The 23,761-nt window shown below is 37.1% G+C and overlaps 1 protein-coding gene across 1 annotated transcript; it reads right to left on the reverse strand.

Annotated features, from left to right (window-relative positions):
- Positions 1-7,858: 7,858 nt before the first annotated feature.
- Positions 7,859-23,441, reverse strand: LOC116249152 (uncharacterized). Its single transcript, XM_031622325.2, has 9 exons — positions 22,215-23,441; positions 20,519-21,635; positions 19,858-20,199; positions 18,820-19,493; positions 16,436-16,533; positions 15,900-16,190; positions 11,835-12,372; positions 10,157-11,276; positions 7,859-9,652 (listed from the first exon to the last, which is right to left on the reverse strand). The coding sequence occupies exons 1-9, from the start codon at positions 22,754-22,756 to the stop codon at positions 8,093-8,095; spliced, it is 6,282 nt and encodes a 2,093-aa protein (XP_031478185.1). The 5' UTR covers positions 22,757-23,441; the 3' UTR covers positions 7,859-8,092.
- Between the last annotated feature and the right edge of the window lie 320 nt (positions 23,442-23,761).

A 23,761-nucleotide genomic window follows, 5' to 3' on the forward strand; every position in this document is an offset into this window, starting at 1 on the left:
TGATTATATCAAAGAACTATGCAGGCTAGACAATGTTCAGAGGTAATTGCAGAGTGTGATCGCCCACAGCTAAGGCACTCCTGATGCTGTGTTTCACACGTGGTTGCATGAATTCGTATGCCGAGATTTCCTGGTTGTGTGACTTGTGTCACTCATTCTTTATCCTGTAGAGTCAAAATATGTCAATTAAGGCTGTGCTATCACTTCTTCCAGTGGGGCGTTTGGTAAGAAAAACGTTCTTTCTTGCCGAAACAGCCCTGCTGGAGGAGCGTCCTCCTAAATCAATTAGTTAAAATAACAAGTACAAAACTTGGTACAGAAACGAGCCCAACATCAAACTAACAAGGAAATGGTCTCCACCGCCGGTTCAGTTTTACAAACCTCCAGGTTGTGAACGACGCTTGCGATTCGGCTGTATCTACGGGCAAAATTGAACATGCCTGCACAACTCTCCTCCACCCATTGTTTTTCAAAACTTGTGGCTAGAAACCAGAAATATTTTGGACCAAAAATCAGCATTAATACAGCACAGCAGTTTATCAAGAGTTTCATTTGCAGGCAACACGGAATCTCCCGTGGCCTCGTGGGATCCAAGGTAACAGATATCTCCATTGCATTGCTACCTTTTGCACCAAAAGCAATATGTTACCTATCATATCTGCATAAATGAAAAACTTTAAGGCATATCTGAGCCGTTTGAAGATGAGGCCACTCATCTGCTGCAACACCAGTCACTGGCCACAATCTGATAAGCAGAGTGTCCTTTTCATTCCTAGCATTTGCAATGCAAGCATCTTCAAATTTTTTTCACAGTTCTTTTGTCTTCCCCTACGATATTTACATCAATGAAGTTAAACATGAACCTATTCCTTGAGGTCCGAAGGCCCCAAATAATAATGCCAAAATAAATCCTCCAACACACAGCGAGCCTCTCTTGAGACCATTAGTGAACCACCACGTGAGGCCTTCAACCAAGCTTTGAAAAATGAAGAGGTTCTTCTGGAACTTGGCCATAAAGAAAAACTACGATCCTATTGATGATATTGAAATTCCATCTGGTTATCCACTTTCACCTTCTCTTTTCATAATTTGATTCAGTTTTTGCGCCTTATATATATATATGCCGTGCAGGAAAGGGCCCTACCCTTGCCGAATGATTTTTGGACAAGCCTTCTCGTTGTTCTCAAGCGAGTTTCTTAATCTATATTTGCTATTCTTCGCGAAAATGAGATGGTGTATAATCTTGTTGGTCAGTCCAATGTTGGTTGTGTTGACATTGTTAGGCTGATAATGACTTTTATTATGTCCAACTTGATTATGTTTCTAATATCTAATGACAGAAACATTGGCGATGAATTCGCTTTTGATAGATGTGCTTTCTGAAGTTCTACTAATAGAAGATTTCAATCAGATTTAAATGTCTGAAAGAACGCATGCAATGCGTTGTTACTAATTTAAATGTTGACCATGCCAGAGTCATTAACTGGCTTAAACACTAGTTTTTCTATGACAACACTCAAAGCTATGCACAATCCAAACTCATAATTCAATTGAATATGAAGAAACGATGGCTTAAACACAAGTGTTCGTGAACATGTAGTTGCCAATCACAGCCTTCAGGCTTGATGAATTACGTATTGCTGAAAATCTAGTTTCAGCTTCTAATAACAGTTTTCAGTCTTTCTAAGGAATTATTTGAGTTATTGATGGTCGGGCAACAAACCATATATATGGTGAATATTTTCCTGACTGATTGTCATTGACTCATTCACTAAGCTAGCTTTTGTAAATTTTTGGAACTTTTAACTCATATTAATCAAACGTTTGTGTGTGTGTGCGTGTGCGTGTGTGTATATATATGTATATATATATTGTATGTATATATATTGTATGTATATATATATTGTAAACAAAATGTGGGTGCCCTAACTGTGCGTTCATTAATGCTAATTTAACATGAATTAATAATTTTATAACAAAATTGGTCTTTTTAATACCAAAATTTTGATGTTATAAGAGTCGTTTTTTTATTACTATAATTTTACAAAGTAAGATTGAAAAAAATGATTTAATAATTAATTTTAATAGGTTAGTTTCTTTGTTTCTTACCAATGTGGTCTGATATTTATCAACTTAAATATATATATATATATATATATATATATATCGGACATTGTCATGGGAGAAACATGGTCGTGTTTCCTACATTTCTTATGTCACTGCTGGCCTTGACGAAGACAATCCTTCCTCTCTACCTCTTTTGCTTTTATCAGCTTTCTGGCTTTGCCCGCATGCTAGAAAACTGTACTAACCGAAGAAAGGAAAAAGAAACGGTCTTTGAAAAGCTAAAATTTATCGAGTTGTAAGAGAATTCAAGTTTTACCTGACTGCATCGGAGATCTTCAGTCACTCACTGGGCTTCTCATGGAAAACACGTCGTTGGTGGAACCGCCGGTGTCAGTAGGATGCCCGAGGAAGCTGGAGATTTTACATCTTGGTTCTTGCGAGCGGCTTGAAAGATTGCCATCTTCCATTGGAAATTTACAGAACCTGAGATAGCTTCTCCTTGATGGCACTAGTGTCGGGGAGCTACCAACCTCAATAGCATCATTACAAAGGTTAGAATTGCTGTCATTAGTAAGAGGATGCAGAAGACTCAAACACTTGCCAATTGGACTAAGGGAAAGGTTGCTTTCCCGTAGATTGACAAGTAAAGAAAAATCTCAACTAATTCATGAACATACATTTGCAAGAATTTGGGCAGAACTCAAATAACACTTACAAGAAATTGCAAGAACATACACAAGATATCTTGTTTTTACTGATGTCAGCAGAACTCGATAGCGTCAGTAAAAGGCAGTCTACATTATGTTACTGAAACTTTCAATAACATTTGGTGGCAAGTAAAAGAGGAAAGGGGTTCTGAGCATGACGATTAATAGGTCCAACATATTCCAAACTTCAAATAGCAAAGAGAAAAAACAAAACTAAGTCAAGCAAAGGAAAAGGTACATAATATGGAAGGCTTCCATGAGAAAAAGGAATCAACGTGACTGTTTCATTCTTTTTGAGTAGTAGATGTCAACTATGTAGTTCATAATACCCTTTCTTTTAAGATGAAGCCATCACAGTAATGTTTATTTACCCCATACATAAAGCCAAACATGTGAAGTAACCTAAATAACATAAATATGCTATAGAAAAGATAACAAGGAAGGCCATGTGACCGACACGTCAAGTTGGAAACCTGGAGCCCAATGTTATTAAAATCGGCTTCAATTCTGTGCAGTACTTTGCCGGTTCGATACAGTGGCCAATTCAAAGGACTCTAAAAATCGGCTTGTTTAACTAAGAATCGGTTGGGTGAATCGGGCGATTCCATGTGAATCTTCCGATTCTGACGTTTAAAATAAGTTCATGTGATGCCCCAACGGCAAAAAAAAAAAAAAAAAAAAGAAGAAAAGAAAAGAAAAGAAAAATCACGTGACGCTGTACAATTTTCTTTTCATTAGTCATTATTTTTGTTTTTTCCTCCTTCGTGGCGTGCGTGCATGATCGCATTTTTTCAACTTTCATTATTCATTGCATCCTCCTACAGCCGGGGCTTAGACAAATATATTTTGACCACATGCTCCAGTGATAATTTAAAATTGATCACTATTTGGACCGAATGTACTTCCTATGAAATCACCATCTAACATGTGATTTAGTTTGTTGAGTATCTTATTTCATTTGGTCTTATGTGTTGTTCTTCATGAAACAATAAAGTTCCTACATTAATTTTTGTAATATTTTGCTTATTTTGTTGTTTTTGTCAAATTTTGTTTGATTAACTCATTAATAAAAATTCATTTTTAACAAATCTGATTCGTTAACGATTCCGATTCTAATTTGATTCATTGAATCACTATGTCTTCTGTCTTCCTGTTTCGATTCAGATAACCATGTTGACAATATTGCTAAAGATCCATGTTTGGGGCCACAACATTTAATTTGCTCCCTTAAGCATTAGCTGCCGTTTCTCTTAAAATTTTATTGATGCACAAGAATTTTACTGAGCAGAGGAGTAACTTTTTCATATATGTGCGGTTTATAAGTGGTTCATCAAACATTGAAAAAACTACCCTGCTTCACAGGATGAGTTCGGTATAATTTAACCAAGAAAAAATTTCCAGGTAAAAATTTGAGGCCCGTTAGGGCTGTCGCCATTACTCTGGTGTTTCTTTCTACCTGTTGGAGAAGTGTAGCAGAAGCAGTTGAGGTGCATCTTCTTTTCAAAGCGATTCTCTTCAGATGTGCATGTAACAAATATGCACCAAAAGGGAGAAGAGGTGTTTCTGAAATTTTTTACAAAGCAGTGGACATTGTAGACTCTTTCTTTCATAATATTTTTACCCTTTCAAAAAGTTTCTTTTTGTATTTTAATAAGTAGCGTTTATAAAGGCATAGTTACGAGGTTCACCTTTTCTTTAAAAATATTTTTTACCATAAATCTAAGGATTTAAGACCGGTTTCTACCATAATTTTGAAATATTTAAAGCACAAACATTTTTGACAAATCTTTATGTTTTTAAATATCGTTAAACTTGAGGGAGACAATTATCGATTAGGTTAGAGAGGCCTGCATGTAGGGACAATGGTCACAATACACCTTTAACTCAATGATGCTTTCTTAAATGGATCGATGATCTGAATCGGCTGATTTAGCCTGGCCGGCCCATGCAACCATATCCGGCTTCTAGTTTAAATAAAATAAATAATAATCATCATCATCAGTGCATTGTCATTTTTAAAATATTCAGATCATAAGTTCAATGTAGTCCACATACAGATCGATTCCCTGCCCTTTTCCGTGATCTTCATCTCCATACACTTTTAGACTAATTTGTTAATATTTACATTTGCATTTTAACAGTGAATATATATATATATAGTCTGAACCACAGGTCTAACAATGTTTATGTGGATTTCAAATCAAACACTGCCTTAGTATTTGCAACGTTATGTTGTTGAGGAAGTGACAGACCAAATCTCGGCAGGAAGACTGAAGATGAGGGACAATTTATTAATCTTGCAGTTGTTGTATTTGAAAAGACCTTTTTTTATGTTGAAATAGTTGCTGACAAATCTACTTGATGTTCTTGGCAAGGAAATCATTTCGAACATTCCAAGTGCGACCTAATTAAACCTCTTCTTTCATTTTTTAATTCAGTTTTTGCGCATTACATATGCCATTTCCAATAACTGATAACAACTATATATATATATATATATATATATATATATATATATATATATATATCCCTTGCTGCCGTGCAGGAAAGGGCCCTACCCTTGCCGGATGACATTTTTGCGTGGTCGAGTTTCTTCTGGTAAAGTCGACGACCACGAACCAGATGATATTAACTTTCGTAATCTATATTTGCTATTCTTCGCGAAGATGAGATTACGTATAACCTTGTTGGTCAGTCCAATGTTGATTGTTTTGACATTGTTAGTAATTGTCACAAATATAATTCTTGTGTTTTTAACGGCAAGATTTTTATTTTTTTTTTGTAGTTTTCGACAAAGGGAAATCTTGAAAAAGACTAAAAAAAACATAAAAATAATAAAAAAATTATGTATAAGTGAAATAAATCAGAAATTAATAAGATAGCATGAACAATACTATATAAAATCAATTAAAGGAATGTTTTAACGATGATAAAAATGATGAGAAATAATTTAATCTATGTTTAAATTTGACATGATAATATCAATGCTAAAAAATAGAATCATGAAAAAAGGTGAAAATAATGCGATAATAACACAATGATATTTTCCCATTTTTCATAATATTTCAATTTTTCTTTTTCTTATATTTTAGGTTTTATCGTGACATTTTCACAAATGTCACGATATCTGTCATTGATAATGACTTCTATTGAAACATTTGTGATGAATTCGCTTTTGATAGATGTGCTTCCGGAAGTTCTACTGATCGAAGATTTCAATCAGATTTAAATGTCAACTAATTTAAATGCGGACTACGTCAGAGCCGATAACTGGCTTGAACACTAGTTTTCAAAACCATAAACAATCCAAACTCATTACTCAATTGAATATGAAGAAACTATGGCTTAAACACAAGTGCTCATGAACATATGGTTGCTAATCACAGCCTTGAGGAATATATGTATTGCTGAAAATCTCGTTTCAGTTTCAAATAATAGTTTACCGTCTTTCGAAGGTATTATTTGAGTTATTGATGGTGGGGCAACAGACCATGTATATGGTTAATATTTTCTTGACTCAAACTGTTATTGGCTCATTCACTAAGCTAGCTTTTGTAAATTCTTTGAACTTTTAATATATTTTAGGTTCTCTCAAAATGTGTATCGGTTCATATATACATATATATATATATATATATATATATATATATATATATATATATATATATATATATATATATATATATATATATATATGTATATGAGCTTTAAATTTGTGTTAAAAAGTAGTTTTAAACAAAATATGGGCCCTAATTATGTGTTTATAAACGCTAATTTGACATTAATCATATCTTAGTTCAAATTATTTTGTAAAAAAATTGTCTTTTTAATACCAAAATTTTGATGTTATCAGAGTTGTCCATTTTTTTATTATTATAAAAACATTAATAAGATTTAAAAATGAGCTACCTTAATATATGGTTTTCACCAAATTACTGTTAAGATCATATTTACAAAGTTAGATTGTAATAAAAATGATTTAATAATTATTTTTAATAGGTCAGTTTTTTTGTTTCCTACCAATGTGGTCTGATATTTATCATGGATTGGGGAGCGAGTCCCACGCACCATCCTGCAATAAATATGTTCCCTAAAAAGAAGGTAGAAGTTGGGTATTTTGGATATTTTTTAAAAAAGAAATGTTATTTTTAACCTTTAAATTTTAATTTAGTAGCTCCTTTTGTCCTTATAACAAGATTCTCTTTTTATTGACAAGGTTCATTTTGGTCATTGAACACACTGGTTCACAATATTTTGTGCACCAAGGATTAATAGAACCAGCTTCTCAAAAAATGGTTACTTGCAAAATGGTAGGGATGCAACGAATCAGACAAATAGTCGAAAACAAAAACTGCTATACACATCAGTTTCTCCCACAAAAAAAAAAAGGATACAGAACAGATGAAGGCGCAGAGAAGACTATCTCAATCTGGAAAAAAGAAAAGAAAAAAACTACTGCCTACCTTCAAAAAAAAAATCACTCGTAGAGGGACTACGAAAACGAAAAGCCTGCTATATACCAGTTTATGTGCGAGAAATTCAACCAGCATCATTTCTGCCATGAAGAACACCATACTGATTGCACAAGAAAACGTTAAGAATTCTTAGATTGTACATTAATTTTATTTCTGATTGCGATCAATATCGTAGTTGCTTTCAATAAAACTCATTACATATATGACCAGTATAGTTGATTGGGTAACAATCAAACTTGGAGCAACATATTTAAATGAATTTGCTAAATATGGCATTTATATCGCTATCATGACCCACGACTTTGGATTATCTTAAATCCTATAAATTAAGATCCTCAGTACTTGTTAGATTTTGGAGATTCAAGCGTTGTAGTCAAATTTGATTAAAACTAAACTAAAGTATTATATTGTCATTATTCGCCGCCACCTTTCCGTTTTCTACCGTCTTTCACAACTGCATTGCTAACAAACTAAATTGTGAGAAAAGAAAGTGAAAACAGATCAAAATGGGATTTCAGTATCATCAACAAGATCACACGGTGAAGGTTGAATTAGATTGAACGTGGATTTCAAATCATTAATTACCAGGAAATCAAGTAGATTTATTTGCAGTGCGGTTGAATTAGATTGGACAAGGATTTCATCTCCTTAATTGTCAGGAATATCAAAGGCTCTTCTGATACATTAATTCCAAGACGCGTAAACTGTCCCTCATCTGCATTCTTCCTCGTGAGATTGGCCTCTCGCTTTCCCTGTAAACGGACCTCCCATTTGTCACAGTCCATCTATTAAGCTAGCCCTTTGTTCTTCACGCACCAATTCCTTCAAGCGCATGTAGATGAATTACTTGATACGTTTTTTTGCTTGCTGTTCTTCTCTTAGGACAGTCAGGTCCTCCCTTAGACCAGTTGGCAAGTGCTCGAGTCTTCTGCATCCTCTTACCGACAACAGTTGCAGCTTTTGCAATGATGCTATTGAACTCGGTAGCAGCTCATCAATATTGGTGCCATCAAGGATAAGCTCAGTCAGGTCTCCCAATTTCCCAATGGATGATGGCAATCTCTCAAGCTGCTTGCAAGAACCAAGATGTAGGATCTTCAACTTCCCCAAACATCCCACTGACTCTGGCAGGTCCACCAGTGATGTGTTTTCCAAGAGAAGCTTAGTGAGTGATTCAAGACCTCCAACGCTATCTGGTAAATTTTCAATCCCGTTACAATGTGAAAGGTTCAAGCTTTGAAGTTTTTTCAGCGATCCTATAGCGTTGGGCAGTCCTGTGATCGATGGACAGTTGGAGATGGAAAGGTCTTCCAGAAGGCATAAGCCTGCAATCCATTCCGGTACTTCTGCTAGCAGTTTGCAGTCATTCAGATGCAATGTCCGAAGTCTTTCTTGGAGAAAACAAATGGAGAATGGCAACTTTCCTATACTTGTTCCTGAAAGATAAAGCTTTTCTAACAGGCGCTTATCTTGGGCCATCACCGACTCGTCCACAGAGCAAGCGTTTGATACCTGCGAGTCACTTTGGAGCATCCAGTTCAACAAATCAGATAAGCTAACCTTAGGCCCTTCCGGTTCAAGAACCCTTTCCCTCTCTCGCGCTTCTTTCAACTTGGGGCAATTGGAAGCGTCGAGTACAACGAGGGATCCCAGTTTACCAATGCAGTCGGGCAGCTCCTTCAACTTCTTGCAGCGACTCATACTCAATAACACCAACTTCTTGAGAAGCGCAATGGACTCGTGGATCTTAACCAGATTATCACAGCGATCCAGCACCAATTTCTCTAAGCCAGGAGATGCAGATAGATCAGGAGTGATGGTAAGCTCATTGCAGGCAGTCAGATCAAGAACTTTCAATTTTTCAAAGACTATTTCTTTCACCATTCTTCGCTCGATAAGCTTTTCTGGCGTGGCAGAAACCAGACATAGACAAAGGAGGACGAAAGGAGCCAATGTCGTCGGTAAGGGCACCGCGGTGGACGTGAGAAATGTGAGAAACATAAGCGGCAGTGACATAAGTGACGCAAGAAAAATGGCTATGCGTCTCGTAGGCCACCCTTGATTTCTTTTCACTTTGACGATGCTGCTGTATGAGAGATCGAGAGCCACAACTTCCTTTAAATGAAAATCAGGTGGAAGTGATTTGAACGGGCACCGTTGCCACTGCAGCAACTTGATACGTTTAGGCATTCTTCTGCATCTACCCTTTAAGTCGACATGATTGATCATAAGCAGTCTAAGTCTGTCCATAGAGGCAAAATCAGCAGCTTCCACGAGTCTCTTATCGTCGCTATCTGTGTCATCATCATGATTAGGGGCATTAATAAGAACATTATCATGTTCTTCACGCTCTGCCTTGTCATTTCCTTTGATAAGTCCGATTGCTTCTATCTTACTTGTTCCCTTATCAACCAAAAAAAAAAAAATTCAGATAGTTGCATGCAGTTTATAAAACACGATTTTATTGCGTTCTATTGATAAATAAATTCATAATTGGGGTGTGTGTGTGTGTGTACACATGCATGTTTGTGTCTGCGTGTTCCATTGAGACTGAACTTACGAGCATTGGTTTCCAAAAAATTCTTATTCACATTTTCCCTTTCCCTAAACATTAGTTTTCTCTTTCTATTTCAGAATAAACAAACTTTCTCATTAGTACTCGTGAAAAAATCCCTGATTAAAACCCAAAAATCATTCTAATTGTGACAAAGAACTAACCGCACTTGGGCCAATCTAATTTCTTAAATCTATGTACATATTTCAGCGAGCTTCATGTGAAGATCCACCTCTGGTTGGAAGCACTTCAGTTGCAGTAACAAAACCTTGCACCTGCTCCAAATGCTCTTGCATTCCCATTTGAAAAAGAAAAAAGGAAGTGAAAGAAAACGAGGAAGGTTGTAATGTTACCTTTCGCTGTTTTAGCACATCCATTATATCTTGTTGCTTCCACAGCCTACTACGCCATTCCGGTCCTGTCCCAGGTTCTTCTTCAACTATACGCCTTCCCATTTCTTGCAGTATCTTGGGCATCTCCAGTTTATCATTAATTATTTTTATGAGAGATTTGTGAATAAGAGCTTTAATCGAAAGCCTTGAAGAAAAGCCACAAGCATCCCATATATGAATCGCAGTTTCTTGATCGATTCCACTAAAAAAGCACGCAACATCAAGGAAAATGGATCTCTGATCACTATCAGTTAGACGGTCGTAGCTTACCTTTAGCGTTGTGTAAAGTCGGTCATCACGAAGCCCCTTCAAGGACCTCAAGATCATTCCTTCATCCCACTGATCCTTTGCATCTCCGTTATTATACAAAGTTGATGCAAGGATTTTGATAGCTAATGGTAAACCTTCAAGGGCCCTAACTATTCTCTTGGATAGCTCCTCATATCCATCAGCTGGAGATTTTTTTCCAAAAGCATGCCAACTGAAAAGCTGGAGAGATTCAATTTCATCCAGCGGTGTCAGCAGCATGTAGATCTTATGTTTTTCCCAATCAGGAAGAGCGAGCGTTCCCTTATCCCTTGTGGTGACAATGATTCTGCTGCCTTGCTGGAACCACGCCCATTTCCCAGCTAGTGCTTGAACTTGTTCTACACCATCAACATCATCAAGAACAATCAACACCTTCTTATTCCCATAAAGCCTTCGGAGCATGCCAGTTCCTTCACTGGTACTGCATATCGTCCTTCGATCTTTGGAAATTTCAAACACCAAATCACGTTGTATGTTGACGAGTCCTTCTGGTCCCGCTGTTTTTTTGCTGATACCCTCTATGAAGCAGTGGAACTGAAATCGTGTTTTAATCTCGTCGTAGACGGCTCTTCCAACTGTGGTCTTGCCAAGTCCCCCGATTCCATGGATTACCACCATTCTTGCAGCCTTAGAGTTGAGGTCCAATTCCTTGATGACATCATTTGCCCGTTTCTTGATTCCAACAAGCTGTTCCACTGCATCCTGTGGGTAACTCTTTACTTCTTGTAGAACCCTCTCAACAATCTCATCAACAAGCCGTGCTTCATGATGTCTGAAAACATTATGGCATAAAAAAAAAGGGAACATTGATTATTGGTGCTGTATACACGTCTAATAGAGAAGTTGAACATATTTATCACCTATCAATCCTCTACAATCAACAAAGACCAGAATACTTCCCATTCCAGTTGCCTCTTCGGCCTTGGTATGTATTGGAGCTTGAAATAAACACAGACATCTATATATAATAGGTCAATGATAAAAAGCAGACCCACTGATTTTGCTAAAAACTATTTTAAATAAAATATAAACATTTTAATATGCTTATGAAGACAATTTTGATATAGAATATTCTTTAATTCAAGTTGTTTTAATGAAAATATTGATTCTTTTTATTATCATGTCATGGGAGTTGCTCATTTTTTTTTATGATAATAACACTACTAAAATTTAACAAATGATCAACTTAGTATATGTTTTACATAAGATCATATTAATAAGGTTAGATTACAAAAAGAATATTTTAAAAATCAAAACCAAAAGGTTTAGTTTTTATTCTTGGCTTAAGTGTTTAGCTTTTATTAATCATATGAGGGTTGGAGCTTCATACCCTTGACATTCGTAGGCGAAAAACCCTGATGCCGTCTTCAACGCCTTCCTCCATTCCATCACCGTCTGTGCCTCCACCTCCTCGTCTTGCTCATGCACCCTGAAAGCGGCCTCGAACGGTGGTTTCTGGTCTCCCACTTGTTGGGGCGTAACATCGTAGAAAACAGGAAGGATCAACCTCTTGCTTTCTCCCACCGAAGCTACCTTCACTATCTCCCGAATCTCCTTGAGACACCATATGGAGTGGGCATAGTTACTAGAGAAGATGGGTATGAACATCTCCGACCTGTTGATCACCCCAAGCAGATCATCGATCCTATCGCCCGCACGCAAACCCTCGCTGTCCCGGAATACATGGATGCCGCTTCGGCGGAGTGCTTGGTAGAGATGATCGGTGAATGTCGTACGCGTGTCTACTCCCCGAAAACTCAGAAAGACTTCATACTCAAACGGGAACGCGGACACCAACGGCGATGGTGAAGAAGAAGCTTCCATGCTCAGTTTCAGCAGCCCTTCTTCTCCTCTCTCGCTCCGATCAACTCACCAGCAGATGTGGCGATGGCAAGTTCTCATGTCTCTGAATTTAAGGGCTTCTGCCATCGAGTGGAGTACCAGCATGGCCCACACCGCGTGGCTATGTTTCCATCTACAAGTCTTCTGTCAGGAAAGAGCGCCCGCCTTCTCGCTCAACCTTCCCTCCTTTTAATATCGCAATTTTTTACATCTACAAGTCGGATCAGTGAAAATAAGTGCCCCATCGGCAACCCCAAAAAATAAATAAATAAATAAAATAAAATAAAATCACGTGATGCCGTACATTTTTCTATACATTAGTCATTATTTTTGTTTGTCCTTCTTCTTGGCGTGCGTGCATGATCGCAGTTTCATTATTCATTGCATCCTTCTAGCCTTTGCTTAGTCAAATATATTTTTGACCACGTGCTTCGGTGATAATTTAAAATTGATCACTATTCTCAGATCTTCATATCCATATACGAAGGCTGCTTCGTGTTCTGGAAACGCTTTGTACAAACAATTTTTTTTATGGGTTTTTTTTCTTAGTACCACCATATTATTGAATTGTCAAATTCATCCTGTTTCAGTTTAGCATTTTATATTAATTTTTGAAATTAAATTTTCTAAGGAAAGCCGTTTTTCTTTTGGGGAAAGTTTAAATCTATGACAAGCCAACGATACACCTAAGGTTTCAGTATTAGTAAAAGGATAATACCCAAGTCTGCTCATTGTTTAAAAAAAAAACGAGCTAAGTTTGTCTTCCCCCATCAGTGGCAAGAAACATTTTTGCCCGTAAGAGAAACATACATAACATTTTAAACTTAAAAAAAAATTCAATGAAGGAAAAGGATAAAAAAGGATCAACTTGAGTTTTCCTTCTTTTTTTAGCTTTTGAAAAATATATAAAGATTTATTATTAATGCTACAAATTTCAAATTTTTTCCTTTTGAAAAAAAATCTACTGGCAGTAACGGATTTACCCCAAAATCTAGTAGATTGTTGTTGTTTTTTTATCAATTATTGACTAAAATCATTTCAAACTTAATGGTAAAATGTAATTCAAACAAACATCTAGCTAAATATTGTAAAACTTTACAAGAAAAATTAAAAAAAAAGATAGAGAAGAAGAAGATAAACAACATATAAACCAAATAAAAACAGTTTGTACAAGCCTACCCAAATTAGAATTTCCAAATGAACAAAAACCATTCATATGGATCATTGAAACAGATGCTTTAGAATCTAGTTATGGATCAGTGTTCAAATATAAATATCTAGATGTCGGAAAAGAATATCTTTGTAGATATCACTCATAAAGCTTCAAAGAAAATGAAATAAAATGGGAAATAAATCGAAAAGAATTACTATGATTATATTATGCACTATTACATTTTGAAATATATGTGGTCTATACAAAATTTAAAGTTAGAACAGATAACACACATGTAAAGTATTGGTTAAATGCTAAACTGGAAAATTCAATTGTTAAAAAAGAAATAAGGAGACTAGTAAACAACATCAGTTATTTGATTTTGAAATTGAAGTAATCAAAACTAATGAGAATTGCTATGCAGATTATTTATCCAGAAATGTAAAGTAACAAGCCAGAAGAATAAAGATGTTAATTATAAGAACTAATTAGCACAATACACACACATTGGTAATCATATTCACCAATCAACCACTACAAGTGGAAAAGAATATGGCTAGTACAGAGCAAACGGCTCCTGGTAAAGACAAAACAAATCCGTTGATGGATGGTCACTTTCCAAAAGTGATAAAACTAACTGTCACAAACACACACAGAAATCAGAGAGAGGGAGGAATGCCGATGGTCTCCCCCACCCGACCCCCTTGCCCCCCACCTGTCGCCCTTCGATGGAGGAGGAGGGGGATGGGGAGGGGGAGGGAGACGGATGAGGGAGGGGGAGCGGCGACGAAGGAGGAGGGGGAGCGGCGAGGGAGATGGAGAGGAGGGAGAGGGAGAGGGAGACGGAGGAGGAGGGGGAGCAGCGAGGGAGCCAGAGGAGGAGGGAGAGAGAGGGCGGGAGTCGGGCCGAGCCGAGCAGCCGCCAGGCCGGCCTATCGGGCCCTGGTCCGGCCCAAACCAGGTTTTCCCCGACCCGAACCCCGGTCCGATCAGGTCGGGCCGGCGGCCCGACGCCCAGGTTTAGTTGGAAACCCACATTTTGAGTCAAAACACAGAAAAGAATAAGAACACATAGCACAGACAATAATGATTTTGATGAAAATCCAACGATTTCTCAACATGTTTTTTGCTAAATCTTGTTTTAGAATCTTTTTCGAATCATCGCTGCACAATTTTTCCTACGCTTACATCTTGCTTTGGATAAACTTCGGGACAAACAAAACAAAAAATAAGTCGAGTCAAACTATATTGCTCTTATTTTACTTAATTAAAAGTAAGGGCCACGCCCCTTGCTGCATAGGTCTCTTTCTTTTATTTTTTAAAAATATTAATTTGAATTTAAAGGGTTAAATATGTAAATTAATCTTATATTTTGATATTTCTTTATGCAAAGGGACTGTTTGTGAGTTTCCTGAAAAAACTAGGTGCTTATTCGTGGTATTTGAAAGGTTGAGGGCCCACTTGTTATTGCTCGAACGTTAGGTTGTCTTTTGTAATATTTTCTTAAATTTATTATAAAAGATCTTTCTTTTGGGAAACCTTTAAAAGCAAATCTAATTTTTATATAAACAACCAATGATGGACCTAAGTCTGTCTCTTCTTAAAAAATACTGGTCATTTGATATTGGTTGAAAGTTGATGCTTGCCGCCCGTCATCAATAAACTTTCCCTAATGAAGAAAAATATATAGTATTTAACATTTTTATAAAAAAAAAAATCAAAGTTGGTAAAAAGAATCATAAAGAGATCCACATGAGGTTATTGGTTTGTGAATTTTCTTGGATGCGTAGGCGAGATGCAGCGTTCCAAGATCCTCCAAGTATCTACAGAAAGGAATTTCGTTTTTTTTTTTTTTTTCGGAGGTGAAGTAGGCTTGAGATTTATGTGAGGTGAACAGTCTTGAGATTATTCTCAAAACTTGTTTGGAAGGGCACTCGGTCTCATATCTTCACATCTGAAAGAACCTGTAGGAGCACCCATATATATATATAACAGAGAAAATATTGAATAATTGAAAGGACGAGGTGCCTTCTCGGAAGGCTCAGATGGAGGTGCCGCATGCCTTCCTCTTGAAGCCTCCTGATATTTCTGGGAAGGTTCACATTGAGGAAGTCTGATTTCTTGTAGGGATGGGAACGAACTCCGGTCCATCTTAGAGCAACGAATTCCGGTCTATCTTCCCTCACCATGGAGTACAACTTGACAGCAGGGGCCTAGTCCTAGTCTCACTTCAATTAAAAAAAAAAAAAAAAAAATTACATGTAAATTTTAAATTTTACTTGTCTTACATAAAATTTTTGAAAATTAATATTTTGGCCCGTGTCAAAATTAAAAATTATTTTTATGAGAGATTTGTGAATAAGAGCTTTAATTGAAAGCCTTGAAGAAAAGCCAAGCCACAAGCATCCCATATATGAATTGCAGTTTCTGGATCGATTCCACTAAAGAAGCACGCAACATCAAGGAAAATGGATCTCTGATTACTATCAGTTAGACGATCGTAGCTTACCTTTAGCATTGTGTAAATCCGGTCATCACGAAGCCCCTTCAAGGACATCGTGATCATTCCTTCATCCCACTGATCCTTTGCATCTCCGTTATTATACAAAGTTGATGCAAGGATTTTAATAGCTAATGGTAAACCTTCAAGGGCCCTAACTATTCTCAAGGATAGCTCCTCATATCTATCAGCTGGAGAAGTTTTTCCAAAAGCAAGCCAACTGAAAAGCTGGAGAGATTCATTTATATATATATATATATATATATATATATATATATATATATATAACTGGTTGGAAATCAAACTTGGGAAATCATATGAGGGTTGGAGCGTCAAACCCGTGACTCTCGTAGCCAGAAAACCCTGATGCGGTGTTCAACGCCTTCCTCCATTCCTTCACCGTCTGTGCCTCCACCTCCTCGTCTTTCTTATGCACCCTGAAAGCGGCCTCGAATGGTGGTTTCTGGTGTTTCATTCACCTGTTCTCGAATGGTGGTTTCTGGTGTTTCATTCACCTGTTCTCGAATGGCGTGGCTGTGTTTCCATCTACAAGTCTTTTGTAAAGAAAGTGCACCCGACTTCTCGCTCAACCTTCCCTTCTTTTAATACCGGAATTTTTTACATGAAAATTTTCAAAGGTCCAACATATTCAAAAACCTCAAATACCTCTAGATTTTCACCATACATAAGCCTGTGGCGCGTGAATTCCTACGGTTACTCGTTCAATTTCATTTACTTGAATAGGAAAAGCTTTCTTAACCACTAAATCTTTTCCAAACTACTTCTTTTATGTTGATAGCAGAAGAAAACCAAAAGAAATATTATTCAACAAAAAAAAAGGAAAAAAACAAAACGAAACAAAGTCATGGGGAAAAGTATATAGTATTGAAGGTTTCCATGAGAAAAAGGAATGAACGTGACTTTTTCATTCTTTCTGAGTCGTAGATGTCAACTATGTAGTGAATAATACCCTTTCTTTTAAGATGAAGCCGTCACAGTAATTTTTATTTACCGCATACATAAAGCCAAACATGTGCAGTACCCTAAATAACATAAATATGCTGGAAAATAGATAACAAGGAAACTAATAAAGTTTATCATCGAATGTACGACCTATGAAATTTATCATCTAACTTGTGATTTAGTTTGTTCAGATTCTTATTTCATTCGGTCTTATGTGTTGTTCTTCATGAAATAATAAAGTTTCTACATTTTTTAAAATTTTGTTTGATTAATTCTTTAATGAAAATTCATTTTTAACCAATCTGATTCGTAAACTATTCTGATTCTGATTTGCTCCCTTGAGCAGCAGCTGCCCTCTCCTCTCTCTTAGAATAGAATTTTATTGATGCACAAGAATTTTACTGTGCAGACGAGGAAACTTTTCATATATGTGAGGATTATATGTGGTTTACCAAACATTGAAAAAATTACCCTGCTTTACAGGATGAATTCGGTGAAATTTAACCTACAAAAAGTTTCCAGGTAAAAATTGGAGACACGTTAGGGCTGTCGTCTTTTCCCTGGTCTTTCTTTCTACCTGTTGGAGAAGTATAGCAGAAGCAGCTGAGTGGGTCTTCCTTTCAAACAAAGGGATTCTCTTCAGGTCTGTAAACTGGTCGCTTGCTTGAGATTGAGTTGAGTGCACACCACTGTAACAAATATGCGCCAAAAGGGAGAGGGGTTATTTTTAAAAATTTTTGTAAAGTATTGGACATTTTAGACTCTTCCTTTCACAATTTTTTTACCCTTTCAAAAAGTTTTTTTTTTTTTTTGTATTTTAATAAGTAGTGTTTATAAGGGCATAATTAGGAGGTTCACATTTTCTTTTAAATATTTTTTACCATAAATTTGAGGATTTAAAGACTGGTTTTTGCCATAAATTTGAAATAGTTAAAAGCATAAATATTTTTGACAAACCTTTGCGATTTTAAAAATCGTTAACCTTAAGGGAGCCAATTATCGAAAGGGAGGGGATTGAAGGGCTGAAATTCTTCCACTTTCTCCCGTCTCCAAATTTAACTCAATGATGCTTTCTTAAATGGCCAATTTTTAAAATATTCAGTTCATAAGTTCAATGTAATCCACATATAGATCGATTCCCTGCCCTTTTCCGTGATCTTCATCTCCAAACACTTTTAGACAAATTTGTTAATATTTACATTGCATTTTAACAGCGATACAGCATATATATATATATATAGTCCGAGCCACAGGTCTAGCGATGTTTGTGTGGATTTCAAATATGAAGTAATCGAACACTGCCTTAGCATTTGCAACGTTATTTTGTTGTTGTTGTTTCCTTCTTTAAAACAAAAAGGAGTTTAATCCTAATCGGTTGGTCATGTTTTTGGTAATTTGTAAGGATCTAAAGCTGGTTATATGCACACCCAGTGTAGTAACATGAAGTGAAAAATGAATGTTAAAAAAAAGATAAAAAGAGTTTTATAAAAAAGAAAAAAAGACTAAAAAGTATAAAAAAATTCTAAAATAGCTCAACATTGTCTCTTTTTACTAACCTCAAGCCTTTACAAACTAGATTAATATTAGTTTTGAATCGCTTCACAGGTGGGAACGGTGGAAAATATTTAATAATTAAGTTGGCAAAATATGTGCCTGCAGGTGAATTCCCAAATGCATTAGACTTCACGACGATGACAACAACCAGACCATCATATATATATAAATCCCTTTTTCTCTTGCTCCAATACTCACAAAACAGAAAAAAGGCAAAAAAAAAAAAAGAAAAGAAAAGAAAGAAAGAAAGCCTCAAACAAGAAACGAAAGCTTTATGATCTCTCCAACAACCACCCTTGTTACCTGAAATGATTGGAACAAGACCCTCCACCTCCAGTGACTTTTAATTTGTCAAGCAAGGGCCGCTTCAATGACTTACAATACAACAACTGTGATGGCAAAGCTCTAATTTGAGAGCACTCGCTGAGGTCAATCTCTTCAAGCGATGTCAATTGCCAAACTCCTTCAGGCAGTTCTTTTAGTGATTGGCACCCCCACAAAGACAAATAAGTCAAGCTCTTGAGTTGCCCAATAGATGGATGAAGGTTAGTCATATTAAAACAACATCCAAAATTCAATTTCTCTATATTTGGCATGCAAGTAAAATCTGGACAGATGACAAGATTGACGCAGGAATCGAGATTCATGACTTTTAATTTGCCAAGCAAAGGCCGCTTCAATGACTTGGAATCCACCAACTGTGATGGCAAAGCTATAATTTGAACGCAGTTGCTGATGTCAAGCTCTTCAAGCGATGTCAATTCCCAAACTTCCTTAGGCAGTCCCCTTAGTGAAAAGCACCAACGCAAATTCAAGCGAGTCAAGCTCTTGAGATGTCCAATACTTGGATGAAGTTCAGTCATCTTTCGACAATTAAGAAGATCCAGTATCTCTAGATGTCGCATGGTCGTAAAATCAGGACAAATGTTGAGATTCCGGCATTCACTGAGATTTAGTACTTTTAATTGGCCAAACACCTTACCGAAAAAAAAAAAAAAATCAGCCTTGTCAAAATGAATTGCATAAGCATCAATCTATGCATGTCTTACTGCAACAATATTATAAGTGATGCGGATCAATCTTGTCAATCCCAATTTCTAGAAAACTCCCAAAGGAACTACCTATAACACTAACAAGCAGTCTATTTCTCCATTTTCAATTTAAAAAATAAACAATATACAAAAAATATAAATAATTATTTATATGTCTAACTCCTTTCATGGTCGATATAATGTATATAAATGGCCACAACTTCGATAAACTTAGTTTCTATAACACCATGTTGCCCATAAAAACAAAACTGAAAAATAGGCACATACATGAAAAAAGATTTTCATTCACCTTGGTCTCTTTATATCCGTGGTTGTTCCATACTTGAGTTATAGAACTTCTTGATAAATCAAGAACAACAATATTCTCAAGAGGAAGGGTGCTAGGCAATGAATCCAAGTACCGTGGGTTCCAATTCAACCATTTGAGGGTCCTAGGAAGATGCCCATATTCTCCTCCCAATCTCACGTTCCCCAACCGAAGCATTCTAAGTTGAGACATTCCTGCAAAGGACTCTACGTCTACATCCACTGAATCTTTCAATAAAGACATTCCTGCAAAGGACTCTGCGTCCACATCCACTGAATCTATCGATGGACAAGAGATATCGATGGCTTCAATTTTTTCTGTTCCCTGCATTACACATTTGTTGGCAGTTAGAAGGAAATGAATTTAGTTTATGATAAGAGAAAAACTAGTTTTACAATTGAGAGGCATATCTATAGGGAAACAGTTCTCTAGGCATACCAGTCTGGCAACTCTATTTGTCAAACCTTGGCACATCCACAATTTACTAACAACTTGTTTTCAATATATGGGCCGGCATAAGGTACTCTAACGGAATCACCAGTATATAAAATTGCTCATTAGAAAGAAGCTAAAACAAATTAAGCTTATAATAATAATAATAACAACAGTAATAACCATTGAAGTGATAGATTGACTACCCTACCCTCTTGTTTGGCAGCACATATAGTATGTCATCTTTCTTCCACAACCTGCTGCGCATTCCTGGATCTGAACCGCTCTCATCTTCCACAATTTTTCTTCCCATGTCTCGAATATGGTCATGCATTTCAAACGCTCTTGTATCTTGATTTATATTGACTAGACACTTGTGCATTAAGACTTCGATTGTTAGGTCTGGAAAGAGCTCGCATTCTTCCCACATGAAAGTTGCAAAACTGGTTTGTTCACCGACAAAGAAGCAAGCTATGTCCAAAAATACAATTTTTTCTTCTTTATCAAGGGCATCAAAACTTATCTTCAACCTCTCATGGATATCTTTGTGTTGATCTTTCTTCAACTTTTTCAGCATGGCTTCTCGTTGTTTATTTGTTTTCTGGCACAAGAAATGTCTACCGAATATTTTGAGGGCTAGTGGCAGCCCAGCAGCAGTAGCTGCAACTTCCTTTGATAAATTTGCAAATTCAGCTGGTGGCTCCTCTTTCCCAAATGCATGCCAACTGAAAAGCTGAAGTGCTTGGGCAGGATCGAGTTCCTTAATCTCATACACATTTTTTACTCTTAGTGTTGGTGGCCCAATCAACACCTGCTTATCCCTAGTAGTAATGATGATTCTTGACCCAGGCCGAAAATGATCCACACTGCCGACCAATGCACCGAGCTGTGATTCACTATCAACGTCGTCAAGAACTAGCAGAACCTTCTTATGCTTAATTCGATCCATGATCATGCCAGTTCCATGAGCAGTGTCATTTACTTTCACCTTTTCATCCTTGAGAACATCACGAAGCAGCTGTTCTTGGAGGGAAACGAGTTTGGACTGTTTTGCTGCTTCTCTAACGTCTGAAATGAAGCTACAAGCATCAAAATGCAGAAAGAGTTTGTTATAGACAGCCCTGGCAAGAGTCGTCTTGCCGATCCCACCCATTCCATGGATCCCAACCATTTTGACATCATTATGGGCTTCAACATCCAGCACCTCCACCAACTCTGCAATTCTAGAATCTAGACCTATTGGATGTGTGGCTCCAATAAATAGAGGGGCCCTGTTTACTTCTGTCAAGATCCTCGTCACAATTTTTTTGATCTCAGTCGCCTCGTCTCTGCCAAAAGGCCAAAAGAATACAAGTCAAAGTTATGACTCGTTGCAATCAATGCTTAGAGTATCTAAGAACTTAAAGCTTAATTCAAGCACGAAATGTATGATTCTTAACTCAGTTAATATTTTGCAAACAGGGGAATCATATCTTTATAGTTGGTTAAGGGAAGCTGTAAATGAGAGGAATTCGGGACTTCCAATTATGTGTACAGTTTGATTTAAAATTCACAATCTGGGCAGTAAGGTTAACACGATCAGATTAACTACGAAGTAACACACAAGTTATCCTTGGTTTTCATGGTGTAACCCAAAAAGAACATATTACTCAAGCCTACAACCATTGACAGTTTTCTACCATCGATTCAAAAGTTTATGCCCGCAACTTAGGCCTGACAAAATACTCTCTCTCTCTCCCCGATATATATATATATATATATATATATATATATATATATATATATATATATATATATATATAATTCATCCATATGGTTTATCGTATAAAAGAAAGTCGAATTTTTCATTAATTTGCAAATTTTAGTGCTAGATAGAGAGAGAATCATGTAGGAACTACGCTACTTACACACAAGTATTGGCCAAGGTATACCCTGAGACTTCCCCTGCTTCGATCAGAGCATTTCTCCATTTCCTCACCTCCTCCTTGTTTGTTTTATCATTTTCAACATATCTTGTGAATGCTAGTTCGAAAGGGCCGGATTGACCACGGACATCTCTTGGCTCAATATCAAAGAATACTGGTATGATGAGCCTCTTGCACTCCACCATCTTGGCTATCTCTTTCAAACACCACTCTGAATCGGCATAACCTTTGGAGAAGATAGGCACAAATATTTGGGATCTCTCTATGTACCCAAATAGCTCTTTCACCTTCTGACCCTTCTCCAACTCCTCGCTGTCGATGAAAGTGTGGATGCCCTTGTCTTGTAATGTTTGATAGAGATGGCTGGTGAAGCCCTTGCGAGTGTCCGGTCCCCTAAAGTTTAGGAACACATCATACTGGAAACCATCTTCCCTCACTGGTGGGTGGGACGATGAAGAAGATGCAGCTTCATATTCCTCGTAATCCGACCGGTCGGAATATCGGGGTGACCTTGATCTTTTCATAAGTCTTAAACTGGCTCCTCAATACCAAAGAGTGAAGTGGAAACAGAGAAATCAACAGTTCTAATTCGTCTGGCCTCTCCTCTTAGACGATGTCAGGACCGTGGATCACCTTTAGCTAGCGCTTAGGCAATTCACCTGGCGAGCACATGCTCGCCTTGCCTTTCTGCGTCCGCTCAGCACCAGCTTTTCCTGTCCTCCCTCCCTCAGCTGCTTCTCTTTGTCCTCTCGGTCCGCCATTTGGGACTGATGCTCGTTCAGATGAAGAAGACAACTAAGGCAAAAGAGATACGCATGAGGTAATTGGGTTGTCAATGCGTGTGTCGAAGGATATATAGGAAAGATGCAAAGCTTCAAGTTTTTTTGCTTTCGGAGGTGAAGGATGCTTGAGATTTTTGGTAAGGAAGCTGTGGCGGAGCATCAAAAATATTTTGGGAAGGCATTCATTCTCAGATCTTCATATCTGAAGCCGTGTGTAGAAGGATATGCGCCGGAAGGTTCAGGTGGAGGTGACCCGATGTTTCCCGGAAGGTTCAGATGGTGGTGCCGCGTTGCCTTCCTCAGGACGCCGCTCGCTATTTGTCGGGTCCACCTACCATTGAACTCCATGTTCTTTGGTTATTGGTGAAAGCCATAGAGAGAGAGAGATGATGTTTGGTGGAAGCCAGGGATAGAGATGATGCTCGGTATTTTTCAGGCAGGACTTTTGAAGTCCATGTTCTTTTTTTTCTTTTTTACAAATATTAAAGTTTGGTATCGACTATGCATTCCGTAAATCAATTATTAGCTATGAACGGGCACCAAAAAAGCCTTTTAGGGACTTTTTTTTTTTCTTCTCTCTTATTCTTATTACTTTTGTTTTCATAGATCAATAGCACTATATAAGATATTAAGAGCACAGAATTTCATGAGGTTCGGAGCATCTGTATTTCTAAAACACCATCAGAGTTTGCATCGAATCAAGTGCAGATCGGACATGGGTGCAGTAAAATGTCATATTAGTTATTT

This window comes from Nymphaea colorata, chromosome 2, assembly GCF_008831285.2.
Source record: "Nymphaea colorata isolate Beijing-Zhang1983 chromosome 2, ASM883128v2, whole genome shotgun sequence".
Taxonomy (NCBI): Eukaryota; Viridiplantae; Streptophyta; class Magnoliopsida; order Nymphaeales; family Nymphaeaceae; genus Nymphaea; species Nymphaea colorata.